We start from the raw sequence: 21785 nt of genomic DNA, 5'->3' as shown, positions 1-21785 counted from the left end.
TTGAATTTAGTTGAATATTGTATCCCTATTCTATTCATATGATTTCCTTTCCTTGTTTGTGTGTTTTCTTCTTTGCAACACTACCCAGTGCCATAGAAGGTATTTAATAATTTCAGGCATTCAGTAATTTTTAAAATGTTGATGACGACCATGTCCTTGACAGAGGGGTCAGGAAGAAGATGAAGAACCAACGCAGGAGATATAGTTAATGTGGTGGTATCTCTGGAACAAAGATAGGACAGAATTTCAAGTAGGAGAGGCTGGTCAACAGTGTCAGAAGACATAGACACTTCAAAGAGCATGAAGACTGAAAAAAGACTGTTGGATTTTGTGATTAGGAGGTCATAAGTGACCATTGCTAAAGCCATTTCAATAGAGTTATGGCAGTGGACCTAATTGGAAGGAGTTGAAGAAAGTAGTCAGGAAGTTGAGGCATAAGGTGTAGGACATTTTTTTTTTTCAACAAGTTTGATACTGAAGGGAGAAAGAGAGAGAACAATTCTTTACAGGTCTATAGGATCTTTGCTATAGAACTTTTGTTGGTTTGTATCAGTTTATTTAGTTAGGAATGTTATGGAACTAATGCCCTGCATTACCTTGAACTCTAAATAGGATACTATGTTATTCTTTTTTTGTCTTTTTACTATTTATTCCCCATTGCCACTTCAAGACTCAATCTCTGCTATTGGAACTTAGCAACCTTTCTTTTTTTCTTTCTTTTTCTTTGTATTTATTTAATATTTTATTTTTCCCCAGTTACATATAAAAACAATTTTTAACATTTGTTTTTTAAAACTTTGAGGTCCAAATTCTCTCCCTTCTCTCCCCACTTGCCCTCATTGAGAAGGCAAGCAATTCGATACAGGTTATACATGTGTAGTCATGCAAAACATATCCATAATAGTCATATTGGAACACAATGTTTTTCAAAAGTTATTGAACCTTAACTTCTGCCTTCTCTCCATACAAGTTAAAATTATACTCCAGATCCAATTATTAAGATGCAAGGATAATGGAATACAATGATCACCAGTGAATTGTTCAGTTATCACATTTTTCTAGTCTCTCCCATCTTCCAGTCGTATTCTACCAAACTGCCAGATTGATAACCCTAAAAAAAATCTGACCATATTAATCCTCTACTGGAAAATCTTGAGCAGGCAGAGATGCACGTTGTCTACTATGCCTTTTTTGCCAGTCCAGAAACGAGAAAATGTCAGAATAGCATCCTAGTATGGTAATGCCCCAAGCCACTAAGTTGCTAAGCAATCAATAGTTGATAACATTTAAAATATATGTATATACACATATACATATATATTAATTTACTTTCCTGCCTTGGTAGGCAGTGTATACTGAACATTAGCTTTCTTTGAGGATCTTGTAGTACCTCCAAATTGTCCTTCTGAATGTGAAGGATCATTATCTGGTAATATAAATGTAATTTGTAATATGAAGCTGGATATGTATTTATTCTAGAAATAGCATTGAAGTTACTTTTCAAATAAATTCCTAATTACCTTATTTGGAGGCAGAGGAACAAAGGGAAGGAACTCTGGAGACAGAATTTTAAATCCCAATTATGATGCTTACTACCTGTGAGACCTAGGATAAGTCACTTAACTCCCCTGGCTTTCAGTTCTTTCTCCTGTAAAATGTTAGACTAGAGAGCACCTGAGAGCCCTGCCAGCTTTAGATGGAATCCAGAACAAATACCAAGTTTTACCGTAGTTGAGATATGCAATGTTCAGCATTATATACCTTAAGAAAAGAAATGACAATCCTTGAGTTAGTGTTCTTTGAATTTTTAGAGCCAAATTTACTATGAATCTAGGCTTTTGATGCCAAGTGGACTGTCCTTCTGTCTCTTGTTTTCCTGTTCGTGTAGTACACAGAAGATGAAGCTAAGAAGATGGGAGTTGTTGGGTGGGTTAAGAATACTCGCCAAGGAACGGTAAAAGGCCAAGTTCAAGGTCCTGAAGATAAAGTCAACTCCATGTAAGTAATCAAATATCTTCAATACTTACCACTTGAAATAGCAAGATTAATAAAGGAAAATATAAAGGCAGTCAGTGAAATGTTTAAAGGTATTTATTTCCAAAAATTAAAAGTTAGTCTTTTCCTAAAAACTTGTCACGTTGTCAGAAGCATTAGCTAAAATATAATACTCAATACTGTTGGCTAGTTACCATTGCTGGGGTTCAAGTGTTAAATGCTTGACTTATATCTCTGGTGATCAAATAAACAGGGTTTACAGTGAGGTTTCATGATGTTAGGGTAGAATTTGGTAATAATATGCTAATGCCATTATTGTAAAATTGTGTTGGTCGGGGCAATGTTATGAATGCCTGAATAGTGATGGAACAGTTTTAGTTTGTATGGTATAACAAAACCAAAAAATGATGTTTTAATATATAGGAGCAAGCATAAGACATAGGATTTAGCTTGAAACTTTGATGGCAGTGATGTCTCCAGGAGCATCAGCTGCTTCTGAGGGCCTAGCAGATATTTCCTTGATAAAATTCCATGAAACTTTAGGGAACTCATAGACATTCTTTTCCAATTTCTATTGGGCCTGTTTATTATTTCTTCTGCATTAACATATAATCCAAGAGCTTTCGGGGACTTTAGAGGCTGATTTACTGACTCCCCTCTACAACATCACTGACAAATAGTTATCTAGTCTCTACTTGAAGACCTGCAGTGAGGGGGAACCTGCTACCTTTTGAGGTGGCTCATTATACTTTTGTATAGCTCTAATTGTTAATAATTTATTTTCTTACATTAAGCCTAAATCTCTCTGTCTGTAACCTTCACCCATTGTTCTTAATTCTACTCACTAGGGTCAACAGAACATTCCTAATCATTATTTCATGTTACAGCCCTTTAAGTACTTGAAGACAACTGTTGTGGTTCGCAACATCTCCTTTTCTTTAGGTGAAGCATTCCTAGTCTCTTAAACCAATCTTTGTATGGTATAATCTTTAGGTTCATTGCTACCCTGTTCACCCTTGCTTTGCTGCTTTCCAGCTTATCAAAAGCTTTCTATGTGGTCTTATCAAAGAGTAGTAGTACATAGGGACTGTCATTTACCTTCCTAGACTGGTACATTTTGCTTCTCTAATTGCTATCTCTTACAACATTAACTTCTTTGGCTGCTATTTTACACTTAAGATTAATAATGAACTTGTATTCCACTAAAAGCTTTTCAGAAAAAATTCTATCTAGACACAACTTCTCCCATCTTATATTTGTGAAATTAATTTTTAAAACCCAAGTGTAAGGCTTAACATTTATCTCTGTTAAATTACATCTTATTTTATTTTGACTATTATTTTAGATTGTTGAGAGCTTTTTGGATCCTGTCTCTGTCATTCAAAATATTAGTTGGTTACACCTTTTGCTCCATGTCATTTGCAAATTGGATAAACATACAATTCTTACCTTTATACAAGTACAGTTCCCCATGACACATTTCAATAGACCTCTTTTAAAAATAGTTTTGTTGATATTTTTGTTTTTACATTATAAGCCTTTATAGATCACTCTCATTTCAGGAAGTCTTTTTTAACAAAGTAAAATTAATAATACACCGACTTCATCTGAAAGTGCATGCAACATATGACATCTCTATTTTCAAAAAAATAACAGAAATCTATTTTCTCTCCCTCCTACTCCCCATCCTATTGAAAAAAAATTTCTTGTAACAAATATGCCTAGTCAAGCAAAACAAATTCCTTTGATGTCTACATATAAATATAGATGTATATGTGTGTTCATATATATGACTTCTCTGTAATGGATAGCATGTTTCATTATCACTTCTCTGGAATCATTAATGGTAAATTGTATCAATCATAGATCTTACAACTTTAGAGTTTTTTATACTATTATTGTGTAAATTGTTCTCTGTTCATCATCATTTTATAAAAGTCCTCAAAATTGTTTTTGTAATATTGATATTATAGTATAAATTGTTCTTATTAGTTTTGGTTATTTCATTCTTTATCAGTTCATATAAATCTTTTAGTATCTTTTGGAAATCATCTATTTCCTCATTTCTTTCAGCATAGTATTTCATCACATTCATATGCCACAATTTATTCAGCCATTTTCAGTTCTTAGACATTCTCATGGACATTCCCGCTTTTTGCCACCACAAAAAGAGCTGCTATTATTATTTTGTTTCTGAAGTGCCTTTTGTTCTTTCTTTGATTCCTTTTTGGTATAGTCCTTATATGTGTCAAAGAGTAACTTTGGGTATAATTCCAAATTGGGTATAATTTAGTAACTTTTGGGTATAATCCCAAATTTTTTTGCCAGAATGGAAGCCATCTATAGGTCTACCAAAGTGCGTCATTGTGTCTGTTTTCTCATTCCAAGATGACATCAAACTATTAATGCTTATTTTTTGCTTGGGCCATTCTACTAGTCCTAATTCCACCTAGCAATATTGATATTTAGTCCATATCTCTCCATCTTTTTCAGGGATGCATGAGAGACTTTGTTAATTATTTTGCTAAAATCTACATATACTCTGTTTTAAAAAAATTCTCTGGTGTAGCAGTTTTATAACTCTTCCTTTTTCATACTTACATATTTATTTACTGTCTCCTTTCCTGGACTGTAAACTCTTAGAGAGTTCTACTTCTGCTTTATATTGTGAATGTTTGCTTCTTCTTAGAGCAATAGGTATTGTTGATGAACTTTTTACCCTTGTACCAAACCCTAGGTACATATAGAATAAATATAAAATAAATACTAGCTAGTTCACAAGATGGGACCCTAGCATTCAGGGGAATCAGAAAAATTTATGTTTAGAAGATGGCATCTGAGTTACATCTTGAAGGAGGAGAGGGATTCTACAAGGCAGAAGGTAGGGGCAATGGTGTTCCAAGGATTGGGCGGAGGACAGGTAGGAAAGAAGAGCAAGAGAAATGTGTATTACCCTTATGAATCATGGAACCTGCCAAGAAAGTAGTTTCTAACAAGTTGTAATCGTTTGGCTTAATGGACATGTTTTATTTGACATAGTTCATGCACTCTAATGGATAAAATGTAATTGTTTTAGTATGAGAACCGAAGTTATGTTTGTTGGAAACTTTTATTAAGCAAAAACATGTCTTACTGTGCTTAATGGTTACACTTTTAAGTTTTTACTTATAGAAAATTATAGCAAGTCACCACACATAGAAATGTTATATTTTTAAAATAGACATCATACATTCTTGGCCTACCATATGCACAGAGGATACTGTGCTAAGCATTGAATTATTATTAGAAAATAATAATATAAAATAATATATGGTAAAGAAAGTAAATTTAGAAACAAGTTCCATAGATTAGATTTGATATAATGTATTTGTATAGCATTTCATAGCTTATAGAGCAGTTTGATAGTTTATAAAGTGCTTTCCTTAGAACAGCCTTGTAAATTAAGTATTTTGATTTTGAGTATCCCATTTTACCTATGGGAAATAAGCCTGTATAGGTCAAGTGACTTGCCCCCAGTCCTGGAACTAGTAAGAGCTGGTATTTCAATCCAAGATTTCAGATCCAGAATCCAGTGCCCATTTCACTACAACTGTGCTATATTATTTTTCCCTTTTAACTTTAAAATAAGAGGTTTTATATCGTCTCAGGGTGTCATATGAAAACCAAGAAGGAAAACTATAGAGTGAAATTATTTTTAAGGACATGGGTATGATTTCATCTAAAATTATGAAAATATGGGATATAATAGTGATTGTGATTTAGATGAGGTATTAGCTGAAAATACAACAAACAGTTCAGTTATTGTTACCAGGCCAACAACATCCAAGGACATTTTGCAGATATGTATGTATGTTTTCTTCTTCTGTTTCTCATTTTTTCAGTTTGGATGACTGATGGCTTTCTTTTGAAAATTGTACTACACATATCCAATTTTAGAGTTAAGTTCTGTCAACATTTTTTTGGTAGAGGAACAATTTCCAAACTATTATTTTATTAAACCACAGCATGACATTTTGCAAAATAAAACAGGAAAATATTTTATATTAATAGATAATAGCTTCAAATCCATTTATAACATATATCAATTATGATTAGACTATGTGTAAATAAAGCATGATTTTCCCCTATATTACTTTCATTTGATAGAAAGGAACAGATAGGGAAGAACAGCAAGAAATAATCTTTGGTTATATTACTTTGAATGTATTTTTTCCCCATAGCCTGAACAAAATAACTTGATAGGCTAAAAACCTTTGTTAGCAAATTGGGCCCATCAGCAAAATGCTAAAATTAAGGTTGTGCCCTAATTGTTATATTTGTATTTTTACTCATTTATTAACATTTAGAAGCTAATCGCCTCTGAGGTTTTGTGTTTAATTATAAGTATCACATTTTAAGAAGCTAATTGGAAAACTGGAATACTTCCAAAGAAGGGCATCAAGATGCAAGGGGCCTAGAAACTGCCATGAAGAACTGGGGCTGATTCCCCGGAAGACATAATTATGAGGATAATGTAACTATTTTCAGTTATTTGAAAGGACTGCCATGGGAAGAACATGACTTAGTGGTAAGAATATTGACTCTGGAGTCAAGAGAACCTGGTTCAAATGCTGTCTTATTCACCTCTGTGACCTTGGGCAAGTTACTAAATCTTCCTGGGCCTCCATTTCTTTGTGAAATGAAAGGGTTGAAGTAGGAGGCATCTAAGGTCTGTGCCAATTCTATGTCTATGGTCCTGTATAGAAGGGGAATAATATTCCTCTGATATAGCCCCAGGGGGCTAATTTAAAAACAGTGGATAGAAATAATAAGAAGGCAGATTTTGGTTTAACAAAAGGAAGAATTTTCTGACAATTTATAACCTGCACCAAAATAGAGTGAATTATTTTAATGAAGTAAGGAGTTATCTATCAATGGATTTATTCAAACAGAGGTTGGACACCTATATCCAGGTATTGTGTTGAAGGGATTCCTTATCGTGTGGGTAAACTTGATTACCAACCCTAAAGTAATGTTCTTTTCCTACATATAATCTGTCTACATATAAGATTGCTTGTGGTATGTGTATATATATATATATATATACACACACACACACACACACACACATATACATATATATGTATACATATATATACATATATATGTATACACACACACACACACACACACATATATATATATACATGTATATATATATATAAAGTTTAAAAGTTGACTGGCAGAATTGGCATATTCTTTACCTGGTTCCTATTTATGTGACATTTTCAGAGCTACTATTCATTTAATGGCATTTGAACAAATCTTGAATTCTTAGCAATAACACACTGCTTTAGCTGTGAAATCATATTGCTCTGAATTTCCAGATATAATGGGAAGAGATTATAATGAAGCACTGGATTTTGTGAAGACTAAAATTGCTATGTTGAGCAATTAGTCAGTGTCATATTCAAAGTTATTTAATATTTTTAAATTTTGACTTCTGGGTCCTATCCAGTGATTTCTGTGTGACTAGAATGGAGTCCTAGCTTTTCCTTTAGTTAGTACTTTTCATATAATGATCTCAAAGCAGTTTGGACACATTTCTTAACAACATTATCATAGCATCCAGTTTTCCAGTTAAACAAATGGAAGAGGTGAAATTTTTAAAGAAAAATTCCATGAGATGCTCCATTAGGATGACTTAAATATGTTTTAGTAGAATGAGAAAATATTGAAGACCACGATTATATTAAAATATTTAAAGGGTAACTTGATTATAGGTATAAGATGTTTTATGGATAAGTATGTTGGAGTTCCTCATTGTTATAAATACATAAGATTTTATAGTTCAAAACTATTATTTTGCCCTCTTTATAAGTATTTCAGATCTGTAGCATTAACCACCTAAGTACATACTTTATGATTCAAAGTCATAACTTTAATATGTATGCTTTTTTGTTTTCAATAATTTTATTTTTTAAAATCTCAGTAGTTAAAACACTAGGGATTGAGTCGTTCAATCAAATTACTCAACCCAGTTTAAAGTAAGTTTCAAGATACTTTTCTTAACCAAATAAGAACACTTATTATTCAATCAATTAACCAATCAGTCATGGGTTTAGACTAAGTGTGAAAAAGTCCTTGATGAACTAGAATGACCATCACAGGAAATTGTTTGGATTGGCTTAGGAAACTTGGTTATGCCTTGTACAATACTGAGCTGTCAGTTTGGTTCAAGGGATTTGAATATCTGGTGGTGGAAAGAAGAGAGAGCTATTCCTTAGAAGGTGGGAAGAGAAAGAGAGTACCTTGGTCTAGATCTTCTCTTTCCCTTCCTCCTTCCCTCCCAACTGGAGGAAGACCTTGTGAACTTTGGCAAATTGGAGGATTTGGGATTTCCATTCTTCCCCACAACATCACAGGAGCATCTCTGGAACCACTAATGGTAGTGTCTTCATTGGGAGCCAAGGGCACATTGGATGTGATGAGGGAAGCATATTCAAGGCTTTACAAAGAGCTTAACAAGAAGTCAGTAAGCATTTATTAAACTCTTACTGTGTTCCAGGCATTGTGCTAAGCACTGAGATACAAAGAAAGGCCGAACCACATCCTGCCATCAAGAAACTTATTCTAATGGGGGAGATAACATGCAAACAATTAGGTACATACGTATGTGTATATGTATATGTGTATGTATATGTGTGCGTGTGTATAGTAAATTGGGGAAGGCACTAGCATTGAGGGAGAGTAAAGGTCTCATGAAGAAGGTAGGGTCTGACCTAACACTTAAAAAAAGCCAGGAGTTTTGGATGAGTAGGAAGAGACTTTCCAGACGTGGGAAAACAGCTAGTTTGGAGATAGAGTATCATGTGAGAAATAGTAAGGCCAGTTTTGCTAATCATGGAATACGTGGAGGAGAGTAAAGTGTAAAAATACTGGAAGGGCAAGAAAGGACCAGGCTGTAAAGGGCTTTAAAAGCCAAGCAGGATTTTCTATTTCATACTGGACATGATTAGGAGCCACTGTAGTGCATTGAATAGGGGAGGGATATGGTCAGACCTGCCCTTTAGGAAGATTAATTTGATAACTGAGTGGAGAATGGATTACAGTAGGGAGAGACTGGAGGAAGAGAGACTACCCAGAAGGCTATTGCAGTGGTACAGGAATGAGGTAATGAAGATTTGCACCAAGGTTGTGGCAATGTCAGAGGAGAGAATTGAATGAATACAAGAGATGGTATGAAGTTAGAAATAACAAATTGGTAGCAAATTAGTTATGTAGGGTAAGTGAGAGTGAGGAGTCAAGGATAATAACATCTAGGTTGTAGGTCTGGTTGACTGGGAGGATGGTGGTATACATACACTGGACAATAGTGGGAAAGGTAAGAAGAGAAGATGGTTTGGAAAAGATAATATCAGTTTTGGACATGTTGAATTTAAGATGTCTAGGGGGTATCTCGTTCAAGATACCCAATAGGCATTTGGAGATGTAGTACTAGAAGTCAGGAGAGAGGTTGGTTGGTTGGTTGGTTGTTGTCCTTCGTTCTTGAAGAGGACCAAAATGATATCACTATGCTAGAGTCAAGTTTTAGTATGTCTGCCTGGAATCCATGGAAAGCTGATGAGATAACTAAGCAAGATAGGATGCAGGATGAAGAAAAGAGGCCTCAGGACAGCACTTTGGGGGATACCCACAATTAGTGATCATAAAGATCCAATAAAGAAGACTAAGAAAGAATGGTCAGACTGGTAAGAGGAAGACCAACAGACAGCAGGGGTACAAAAACCTAGGGAGAAGAGAGTATCAATGAGAAGAACTGCTAAGAGGTTTTTTTGTTTGTTTGTTTGTTTGTTTTTTTGCAGTCAAAAACAAGGTTTATTGAAGATTCGCCATATTAGCCAGACTCTCAAGGAATCTGAACATCTATTGGCCATTGGCTAGATTGTGAAAATCTGAGCAGTGGCTAGATTATAAGAATCTAAACAGTGGCTAGATTTTAAGAATCTGAGCATCTTAATGGAGACAAGATGGACCTTATATGCAGAAAGACTATGGGAGGGATCTAGGAGTGGCCAAGTAGTCTATGAGGTAATAGAATTCCAGGGACCTGGACCACATGGCCAAGGGAGAATGGAGAAATGGCCTGGGGCCATAGGGAGGTCCACAATGGAAGGCCAGTTGATGGGATTATAGCCTCAGGGGACTGCCAGAGATTTGGCCATGTGGGAAAGTCCAGGGTTTTTCCTTTCTGGGGCCCAGATCCCAACCCCATCATTTCCCCTCAAGCAAATGGGACCCAAATTCTTTTGGAGTAAGGGGCGAAGGTCTCGACTTCTGAAACTGCTTCCTGCTGGCAAGGGGCATAGAGCTGTCCCTGACCCGAGGGGGTCCCAAAGAGGTTGACTGGAACTGAGCACAGGCTGCATCCAGGGAACAATGTGAGGACATTGGCTGGTACTCGCTGTTTGCTACCAACTGTAGGTGAATGGCCAACAGTCTGGAAGACATAAATCTGACAGAAAAAAACTGCAGGACCCAGATATAAAGCAGGGACTACATTTAGGGCCCAACTTTGAGAGGATAAAACATCCTTAGCTCTGTTTGGATTCAGATAATTCAGTTTTCCAACCATGCAGTATCAAATCTACCTCATAGCCAGACTCAGGAATAGCCAGGTGGTTAACATTCCCTTTCAAAAGAACAAAATGGGGAAACTGAGCCAGGAGGTTCCCATCTTAGACTGAGGCTAAAATTGCCCTCTCAGCTTTTCCCAATGCTGACTTCCTACCAGTATCACCTTCTCTGAGTAGCTTGTGGTATTTCTCTCAAGATGGTGGATTATTGATTATCAATGGATTATGACCCATCAGACAACTCAAAATAAAATCCTATGAGCTTTTACTTCAAACAGCAAGTTTTACTAATCACAGCTTAGGAAAAAATTTTTCCAGGATTTACATCTCAAATTTAAATTTGTCCTGGTGTAAAACGCCAATCATTAGAGATTTCTATACACTTGCAAATTCTCAGCAAGGCAGACAAGCTTTTTGGCTAGTTTACACATTAAAATAACCAGCAATAGCTAAATTATTTTAGTGGTAACCAAATTATGAAAAGTTGCTTGACATAACTGATACAGAAAGTTCATCAATTTGAAACTTGAAACAAACCCATTACCAATCAGGTGACTAATTAAATGCACTTCCAAATTACTTTACACAGAGAATCAGCATCTCATCATTAACAGTTAAAACTAAAACTTTAAGAAGAGTGTGCTTACCCAAGTTCAGAGGCCAGCTTCTTTACTTTGAGCAAGATGTGCTGAACCCGGGTGATGCTTCCATTCAAAGGTTGCCCTAGAGCTCAAGGCCATTGCCAGGAGGCCCCCACACCGTAGCTGCTGCCCCTTCCCCCTCCTTCCTTTCCCAGGTGGGGGAGGGTGAAATTAAAGGTGAGGTGTAAAGGGTGAAACTCTCTGCTCCTATGAGAGGGGTTAACAGATAGCCTCTTGACTCAAGGGAAGGGAGTGACCAGGTCGTACAGGTGTTTCAAAACTCCTTAATGATCAGTCACAAAACCTTCAGAATCTGCCAAGATGTTTTTAGTTGTTCTAACTTTCCCTGTAACCTCCATGAAGGAGGATTCAGAGATGCAGAGGGAAGGGAGTAAGTAAGCTTCAGGAAACCAAAAAGCAACTGCAGTTTTCCCCAATTCCCTAGCGCCAAGGGAATTAACAAAGCATACACTTCTGGATAGGGCATCCGTCCCTGTCCTCTATTGCTTTGGAAGGTGTACCCAGGTCCGTGGCCTTGAACCAACCCACTGGACCAAAAGCCTGAGAACGTCAGGCCCAGTGCTAGACAGCCTCGTAACTGTCTGCCAGAAAAGCACCTCTAAGCCTTGGTGCTTGGAGAGCAACCCCAACTACAGAGAAAGAAAGGAGGGGAGGGGGGAGGCTTACATACCTTCGAGTCTTGGCTGGAGAAGAACTTGGGGTTAGGCAGTTTCCCCATATAGGCCACCAAAGTGATGTGGTTTAGGGGTTCAGGGGTGCTGGGACCCCAACATCACAACACGTGGGTCCTACCTGAAAGGATTCGACCCAAGCCTTCTTTCAGCCAAACACAAGGTTTATTAGAACATCCATCATATTGGGCAGACTCTTAAGAAGTCTGACCATTAGTAAGCTATTGGCTGGATTATAAGAACCTGAGCCTTCTAAGAGGTTAAGAAGGATGAAGATTGAGAAAAAGCCATTAGATTTGGCAATAAACAAATCATCAGAAACCAGATTGCAGAGAGTTAAGATAAGAAGTGGAGGCATTATAGATGGTTTCTCCAGTTTAACCACAAACAGGAAAGCTTTAAGATGATAGGTAGTGGGCATGGTCAGATCAAATGAAGGTTTGTTTTTTTTTCAGGTTGGGAGAGACATGGATTTCTTTTGTAGGCGGCTAGGAAGCATCTAATAGGGAGAGATTTGGAAATAATAGTGGGTGTTATCTGCTGGAAAAGATGGGTCAGAATCCAATTAAGGGTGTGTATAGTGGAGCTTTGCATTGACCAGGAGAAAAACTACCTCTTTGGGCGAAATGGGCAAAGGAGGATTTACTGGGTGAAGATATATGAAGAATGTGAGATATGGAGGAGGATAGGGGGTGCTCTCAGCTTAATAGGATGGAATAGACTTTTTGGAAACATATTTTTATTGCAGTGGGTGAAACTGAACAAAGTTTCAATTTTTAATTTTTTTTGAAGGTGGAGAAGCTTAGAAATAGTTTCTCCAGTGGCAATTTTAACTGCCAAAAAATTCAGTCAAAAGAATAACAAAAGGTATTATTAAAGCAAAAACATTTGCATTTCGTTCTCCTTTTGATGAATGATATTTCACATTAGAAAGCTATTCTTCTTACTGACCAAGATTTTTGTAAGGATGTTTATTTTCAACACCAGTAAAAAATAAAATATGAATAAGAAGTTGATGTGAACATCATTGTGAATTGGCCTTTTGAAAAATATAATAAGCCTAAGTTTTCCAACTCTAGGTGGAGCTCTTTGTATTTTTTGTATGTTGTTACCTTGTTAAATTGGATGCTTTGTTTTCAAAGCTAGCTATTTTTGGATACTTCTGAAAACATCTCTGATAAGCTTTTCCCTTACTGCACTTTCCAATGGCTTCTTTTCTCCTTGTTGTAGGGCTATGTACAATGATATAGACTATAGAAAAAAGGTCATTTATTTTGTAATGGACCTAAGGAGCTCAAACCTTAGTTATTTTGAATCTAAGTCTGTTTCTATAGCAACAGAATAGCATATTGTTATGACTCAATGTGATGCAGTTTCCATGGTGTTTAAAAAATGGAAAATGTTATTTATCACTTTCATTTCCTACAACCCTCATTCCTGAAAAAGGATCCATGGCGCTATGATCTTCTTCCTCAGTGACTGGTTTTATTTTATGAATAAGAGCAAAAGATAAAATTCTTACAGATATTATTAGCTGTTGCTATAGCAACTGATTCGGACTGCTCTTCCCTTTGTGCGCAAGGGGATGCTAGTTTGTGTCTTCTTATGAACACAAACGAGACACTGCAGTTGCTATTTCTTCTCCCTCCCCTATCAACTTAGCCTTTTTTTCTCTCCAGTTAGGGTTACATGTGGAGAAAAGAATACTGGACCAGGTGTAATATTTGGGGTCATGTCAGAGTAAGTTGTTTTGACAAGATAAAACCTACAGAGCCTCCTGGACAGCTACACTTCTGCAGGTCCTTTTGCTGTGTCCTTAGCCATATCCCTCCTGGGGGCTGCACACTGAACCCAGTGGCATGAGAAAAACAGCATGGTAAGACCACACCCAAACCTAGGACTTGGAAGGTCAAAGGTCAGAATTCTTCTAATGAAAAAATGACATCAACTAATTGTATTCTCTGAGGATTGCAAAAATGAGAGTGAGGTCCTAGCATACAATACTGTCTTGTCCTCTTCAAAGTGAATCACACCATGAAATTCAGCAAGAGAGTATAATTTGCCTGGAGCTCTCTGTGAAACCAACCTTCCATTGCAATCACTAGAGGGCACACTTGATGATGTTTTCTTGCTTCAAAACAAAACAAAACAACTCCCAAAACCAAAACTAATTTATTCACTAAGCTTTGGAGTATTAAATCTTAAGGACCATTGCCTGAAACTTGAAAAAAAAAGTCATATTAGGAGGTGCTACTACTTAATATAGTGAATAATAAACTTATTAATCATTCTTTCCTGCTTCATGAAGTAAGCTATAGTACTGAAGACTGTGAGACATATCCTGACATATACGCCACAACCTAGTCTCTGAAGAATCTCTGGAGGACTTAATTGGTGAGATAAGACTTATATACATAAAAAGTTAATAACGGAAATCTAAATAAATCATATCTATAGCATTCCATTGATTTACCAGTCTAGTAAATATTGGAAAAAGAAATGAGGTTAGTCAGGCATATACTATTCTTGGTGAAGCCGTGTTGACTCTTTAGCATCACTTTTCTTTTCTAGATGTCCACTAACCATCTAAATATATAAAATAATAGATTTTAGATTTTTGGCAGGGTTTTAAGTAGAGATCACTAGCCTATAGTTTATAGACACCACTTTTCCTTTTTTTTTTTTTTTAAATCAGGACATTTGCTCTGCACACTGGGGCATCTCTTCTATGCTCCACAGTCTTTGAGAGATAAAATGGATTACCCACCCGCATCCTTCTGTTCTTTCATTACCCTGAACTATAGTTCATCTGGACCTGTCAATTTAAACTAACCAAAGGCACCTAGGTCTTCTTCTTACTTATCTTGATCTGTTCTCTCTGAACTATTTTGTGTTTGTCTTTCCAGCCCAAAGATATTCCATTTGTCAGAGAAAACACAAGTAAAATAATTATTCAGCTGTTTTCTTTGTCACCTGTTATGATTAACCTCTAAGTAGTGGGGTTTTTCCCCTTTCTTTGATCTTTTTACCTGCATAATTACCATCACCTCCACCACCACCACAAAAACAACCAGCAAGACAAACCAAAAAACTCCATCCCTTAGGTCTTCTTTAGCATTCCTGCCAGCCTCAGCTAGGTGATATAATGGATAGATCACTAGAGTTGGAGTTAAGAAGTCCTGAGGTCAAATCCTGCCTTAGACATTTATTAACTGTGTGACCCTGGGTAAGTCCCTTAATATTTCTCAGTCCCAGTTTCTTTCTTTGTAAAATAGTAATAATAATAGCATTTTACAGGGTTGTTGGGAAGATCAGATGAGATAATTGTAAAGAGCTTAGCACAGTGATTGCTCATAGCATTATATAAATGTCAGGTATTTTTTGTTAATGGCTATTATTATTATATATGATGATTCCTTCATAATATCCCTTGCTGGATCATCATCCATGTTGTGCTTCCTATACTTCTGGGATGCCTGAAGATTCTTTCCTAGACTCTTTTCTCTTTTTATACTCTCAGTAACCTTACTAGCTCACATGGGTTTAATTGTCATATCTATGAAGATAATGCCAGTATATATGTGTGTATATGTATGTATATATGCACACAAATATATGCATACAATAAGTGTGTGTGTGTGTGTGTGTGTGTATTCAGTCTGAGTCTCTTTCTTGAGCTTCAGTTCCCTATTACCATTACATTACCATGGACATTACAGACTAGGTATATCATAGCTATCTCAAACTCAACACGTCTAAAACAAAACTCATTATCTCCTCCTAAAATGCACCTCTCTTCCAAACTTTCCTATTTCTGTTGAGAGAACCACCATCCTTTCAGTCACATAGGTTCTCAACCTCAGTATCATCTTCCAGTCCTCAGTCTCCTTGACCTCACATATTCAATCAGTTGCCAAATCTTGTCATTTATACCTTTAAGACATTTCTTTCATCCGTCCCCTTCTCTCAATTCATACAGTGATCACCCTAATTTGTGTTCTCATAACTTCTCTCCTTGATTATTGTCATATCTTCTTAATGAATTTCCCAGTCTGAAGTCTCTCTCCATTTCAGTACATCCTCTATAAAGCCTCCAAAATGATTTTCCTAAAGTACCAGTTTAATCATGTCACTTCCCATTCAGTAAACTTTAGTGACCTCCTGTTCTCTCTAGGATCAAGTATAATTTCCTCTGTTTGACATGTCAAACATTTTAATGTAAAGCCCTTTATAACCTGGCCACTACCTACCTTTCTAGCCTATTGCACATACACTAAAATCATATAAGATAGTCTTCTTACTGTTCCATCTTCCACTTCTTTGTCTTTATGTCAGCTTTCCCCCAGGCTTGGGAATGCACTTTGTTTTCTCCTCTTCTTCTTAGAACCCCTACTTTCCTTCAAGGCTCAGCTCCTTTTCATGAGGCTTTTCCTCATACCTCTTCCCTCAATAGTGATTTCCCTCTTAAAGTATCTTGTACATATGTAGTTTTTATATACATACATATGTGTATACATAGATCTGTTTTGTACTTATACATGTACACTTGTATATGCACACATGTATATTTGTGTACACATTATCTCCTTTGACTAAATTATAAATACCTCAAAGATAGGTTCGGTTTCATTTTTATATTTATATTTTCAGCATCTAGCATAGTGCCTGGCCTATAATAACTGGTGGTCAAAATATACTTGTTGATTGATAATAGCTAACATTTACATACATTATTTCATTTGAGTTTTAGAATAACCCTGTGAGGTGGTAATTCTACGTATAATTGTTCCTATTTTACAGATGGGGAAATTCATGTTCCAAGATGTTCAGTGACTTGCCAATTGTCACAGAGCTTGTAAGTGTCAAAGGTGGAATTTGAATCCAGATCGTGTTGTGCCTAAACCCAGCACTCTTCTCAGTCCATGCTGGCACATCCTTGTCATGCTAGATTAGGGAAGCCAATATTTTCACATGAAGGAAACCGGGGCAGGCACCTGTTCTGGGGGAGTGGCCAGCATGGTCCGGTAGATGGCCTTTCTGTTAGGCTCTTCTCTCCTGAGAATGCCTGCAGGGAACAGATAAGAGCAATGAGAACCAGAATGTCTGGGCTGGGAGCTTTTGGTTGTTGGTTTGTTTTCACTGCTATTGCAAAAGTAATTGTGCTGAAAAGAGGAAGAGATCACCATTGCACAGTCTGGCAGAACTGATTACAGAGCTGTCTACTCACAGTGTTAAAGGTTTAGCTGAGGAAGGTCAGGACTTGGTCCATACCCTAGCAGAAAAAAAGGAAGCTCTCTTAGCTGTGGGCTTTGTAGGAAATCAGCTGTCATTCAGTGATTCCTCTTGCTGGCTGCAAAGACTGTCTCAGTCTCTCCCTGGCTTTAGGCAGCTACACCAACCTCTTTTGTTACCCTGACCTCATTCTTTGGATAGATTTACTCCAGTGAAATCTTTGAATTAACCCCAACATGGCATTCTGGTTATCCTTTTGGCTGCTGATATGTACCACGAAAAATTTTTTTTAGCCTCCCAGTGTGTTCTTTTACTTTGGGCTTGTCAATTGATCTTAACTATTGACAGTTGTCAGAAGTCTCTCTGCAGTGGTATGGGACCTTTCAAATGAAAAAAAATTTGGTTGGGGAAGGAACTGGTCTTCCCAATTGGCTTTCTTTTTGTGTTTATGTGTTGTATGTGTTCCTGTGCAAGTTTCCATTGCTGTGGCCACAGAAAATATTGGAATACGAATGATGATAGTTCTTGCCATAGGGTGAGTGACTGTTACATTCATGATGGCACCTTTTGACTCATTTCTTATTTGCTTGGGCAGGTCTTTTTCAAGAGTTAAGACAAATAACGGAGAGTTGGGCAATAGTGCACATTGGCTTTAGTATCCTTTATGCATTAATCAGCCTGCTTATTCAACAAATATATAAGCACCTACAGTGTACTTATCACATGCTATGTTTTGGGGCATATGAAGGTGAGCAACAGAATGATCTTTGGCCTTGTAGAGCTTATAGTCTGGTAGGGAGCAGATATTTAACATATAATAATAATAATAATATACAAGGTGTGTAAGAGGCACAAATAAAATTTTGTGTGATGTCTGAGGCAATAGTCTTTACATGGGGGTGGGATCAGAAAGGTAATTGATATTTGAATTGGGTTATTTGAGTATAGATAGATAGGAATGAAAGGCTGTGTGCTACAGTGTCAAGATCATTAGTTTTGGAGTCAGAGAATCTGGGTTTGAATCTTGGCTCTGCTACTTACTAGCAATGTGACCTTAGACAAGTCACTTCTCTCTGGACCTCAGTTTCTTTATCTGTAGAATGAAGAGGCTATATTAGATAATCTCTGGAGTAACTTCTGTGTATAAATCTAAATTTGTGGAGTAGGGAATAGGGAGGACACTGTCCAGGAAAAGCATGAATAAAAAGCATGGAGGGAAGAAAGTACAAATGTTCCAACTTATTATCCCTTCTGAAATTGATCCCCCGCACTGGACAGAATATCCCAGATGTAGTCTGACCATGTTTGAGTACAACAGGACTATCTATCATTCCTACATTGCTCTGAATACTGTGCTACTCCGAATGCACTCAAGATTGCATTGACTTTTTTATTGTCTTTGTCATACTGTTGATTCATATTGAACTTTCAGTCCATTAAAATCCCCAAGGTCTTTTCCTCAAGAGAAGTACATTTTATTTTTTTTCACAAAAATTGGTTTTTTGAACTTATTGCTAGATTTCTTGTATCATTAAATGTGATCTTACTGACTTCAACCAATTGTTTCAGATTTTTGAGGTAATTTTGTATCCCATAAAGTCAAGGTTGTCTTGGATTCAATTTCCATTATCCAAAGTAGTAACTATCCCTGTTAGCTTTGTGTCACAAAAAATTGATAAGCATGCCATCTCTGCTGTCTCCTAAGTCACTGAAAAAATTGAGAGAATAGGAGCAAGGACAGAGCCCTTTGACACTCCACCAGAGCTCTCCCTTCAGACTGACATCGATCCATTTTTCCTCACTTTGAGTCTGATTTGTGTCCAGTCTGTGTACTACCTGTGAAACAGGGTTTGTTTGTTTGTTTGTTTGTTTGTTTTGGCTAGGTAGTGGGGTTAAGTGACTTGCCCAGGGTCACACAGCTAGTAAGTGTTATGTTTCTGAGGCCAGATTTGAACTCAGGTCCTCCTGAATCCAGGGCCGGTGCTCTATCCACTGCGCCACCTAGCTGCCCCGAAACAGTTTTAATGATTAAAATTTTATCCACATTATCTCTCTATAATGAGAGACTTTATATAATGCTTTACTAAAGTCCAGAAATGCTACATTTATAGCATTCCTCTGATCTACTAGTAGTCTAGTAAATGTCCAAAAAGTTAATGAGGTTAGTCTGATGTGACTTGTTCTTGATGAATCCATATTGGTTCTGGAGGATTATGACTTATCTGAATATTCATAAAGCGTTCCTTTACTACTCCATTCTAGAATTTTACCAGGAATTGACATCAAGCTCACTGACCTCTAGTTTGAAATGTCTAACATTTTTCCCTTTATGAAAATCAGAATAAAAATTTCCCTTCTCCTGACCTCATGCCCATTTTCCACACTTTCTGAAAAATTATCAACACTTATTCAAGAATTATGTCTACGTGTTTTTTCAGTACCCTGAGATGTATTTGTCTCAGCTGGTTGAGTTTCACTCATGGAGAATAGCTAAATCCTCTCTTAGTATCTCATCACATCTTGGGTTTTAATTTACTCACGAGTCATTCAGCTTCTTTTGACCTAAATTTCCTCATACGAAAAATGAGGAGAGTAGATTAAATGAGATCTTACAGTTCTAAATATGTAATGATAAAGAATTATCCATAAATATCTTTCATCTTGTAGTAGAAAATGTCAAAGTAGAAGGAGAATAGTTCTATCTTCTGGTGGTCCTATCACATAGGTTATTTCCCCTTGATAAAAAGTAAGTGCTTCATTTTTGTCTTTGTGTATTTGGAGACTAGCACTGTTCTTTTCATATAATGTATTTAAGAAATGTTTATTGATTGATTAATGATAGGATTTCTAGAACTAGAGCTTAGAGGTCCCCTAATGCCACCCCTTCATTTTACACCTGGTCTAGAGGATGTGATAATTTTCTCATGCACCCCAAAAAAGGTTCTCTTTACCTTTTTTGCTTTCTCTGTTGCTTCCAACATTGTAAATAACCTTACTGACACTATTTTTTTTTTGTAAAATCTTGCTGTTCTCTTCATTCTTTCTAACAACTTGCCTTTTTTTTTTGGGCATGAATTTTAAAGATTTGAGCTTCTTGATAAGCTACTTCCCAGTGTAACCACGTTGACCTCTTTAAACACTTGCCCCCTCTCCCTTCATTGATAGCAATTGTGACTGCATTAAAATTTTATTCCTGAAAACTTTCTATCTTGTGATATAGCATGGCATAGTAGAAAGAGTACTATACTTGGAGTCAGAAAGACCTGCGTTTAAATCCTTCCTTATGTGGCGGGTGAAAGATGAAATGACTAAGGAAAACAAAGGTTCAATCTTCCAAACATATCCACTTATTAAGTAATGCAGGTCAATTGCCTAACAAATCAGGACCAGTTCCCTTCCTGGGTCCTTCCACTATGCCATGCTAAATAGCAGGGAAAGGTTGTCCAGTTTCCCTGCCATGCAGGGCTGGGGCCAAACAATACGGTAAGGTTTTCTTCCAATCCCGCAATTGAATAAATTTTTCTCATGAAAACAGACAAAATGAGACAGAATTTGGACTAGACCCATAATTGAATAGGAACGGAACTGAGTTAACTCCAAAATTGAGTCACAAAATGGAGTCAGTATGGTTCACTCAATTCCCACAATTGACCGTTTGCTGTCCTAATCCCCTCAACTCCCTCACTTAGGTACTTACTAACTGTATGTCCTTGAGCAAGTCATTTAACTACTCTCAGAGGGGAAGTCATTAGCAGTTGGGAAGCCTGGAAAGGGCTGTGGACTTGAGCTGAGTCTGGAAGGAAGCCAGAGAAACTAAGAGGCATAGGTCAGTCAATCAATAAACATTTTTGTCAGTCAATAAATATTTATTACGTGCTTACTATGTGTCAGGCCCTATGCTAAATACTGAAGATACGAAAAAAGGCAAAAGATCATTCCTATTCTCATGGAGCTTACAGTCTAATGGGAAAGACAATATGTAAAGATCTATATGTAAGCTATGTATGATATAAATTGGAAAAATCAACAGAGGGGAGACATTAAAATTAAAGGGTATAGGGAAAGGCTTCCTGTAGCAAGTGGGATTTTAGTTGAGACTCCAAGGAAGCCATGAAAACCAAGAGGTAGAGATGAAGAGAGGGAGAACATTCCAGGCATGGGAGACAATGAAGATGCCCAGAGTTGGGAAACGGAGTATCTTGTGTAAGGAACATAAGGAAGCTAGTTTCACTGGAATAAGTGGGGGGACAACAGAGTGTAAGGTGTAAGAAGATTAGAAATGAAGGAGTCCAGGTTTTACTCCTGATCTTATCAAACTTAAGCCTTTGCACACAATTAAATGAAATGTTACTGTGAAATCCAAGTGACTCATCCAAACTCATCTCTAGATACATGAATAGCTTCAAATCTGCCCATCTTTGTATATGGTCTCCACTTGGAGAGACAATTTTTTTCAATGCCTATTTTATAGAACTGAAAGTAATAAAGTATTCTAAGGTGAGGTGGCAACTGAGGCATGATATTTAAGTTTGGAAAGTCAGAATCAGAGATGAAAGGGAAATGAAGGTTGACTGGTCTGGACTCTCCCCAAAATGGCAGCCCTAGGTAGA

At 36.9% G+C, this 21785-nt stretch overlaps 1 protein-coding gene across 1 annotated transcript in view; it reads left to right on the top strand.

Annotated features, from left to right (window-relative positions):
• ACYP2 (acylphosphatase 2) overlaps positions 1–21785 on the top strand; it is a 232381-nt gene that overhangs the window by 28746 nt on the left and 181850 nt on the right. Inside the window, exon 3 of the mRNA XM_027865452.1 lies at positions 1889–1998. Within this exon, the coding sequence (XP_027721253.1) occupies positions 1889–1998 (110 nt within the window). The remainder of the gene's footprint in view (positions 1–1888; positions 1999–21785) is intronic.

Source organism: Vombatus ursinus, unplaced genomic scaffold (assembly GCF_900497805.2).
Source record: "Vombatus ursinus unplaced genomic scaffold, bare-nosed wombat genome assembly UNPS02014778.1, whole genome shotgun sequence".
Taxonomy (NCBI): Eukaryota; Metazoa; Chordata; class Mammalia; order Diprotodontia; family Vombatidae; genus Vombatus; species Vombatus ursinus.
Note: the sequence above shows the minus strand (reverse complement) of the source record. Positions and strands in the feature narration are given on the sequence as shown.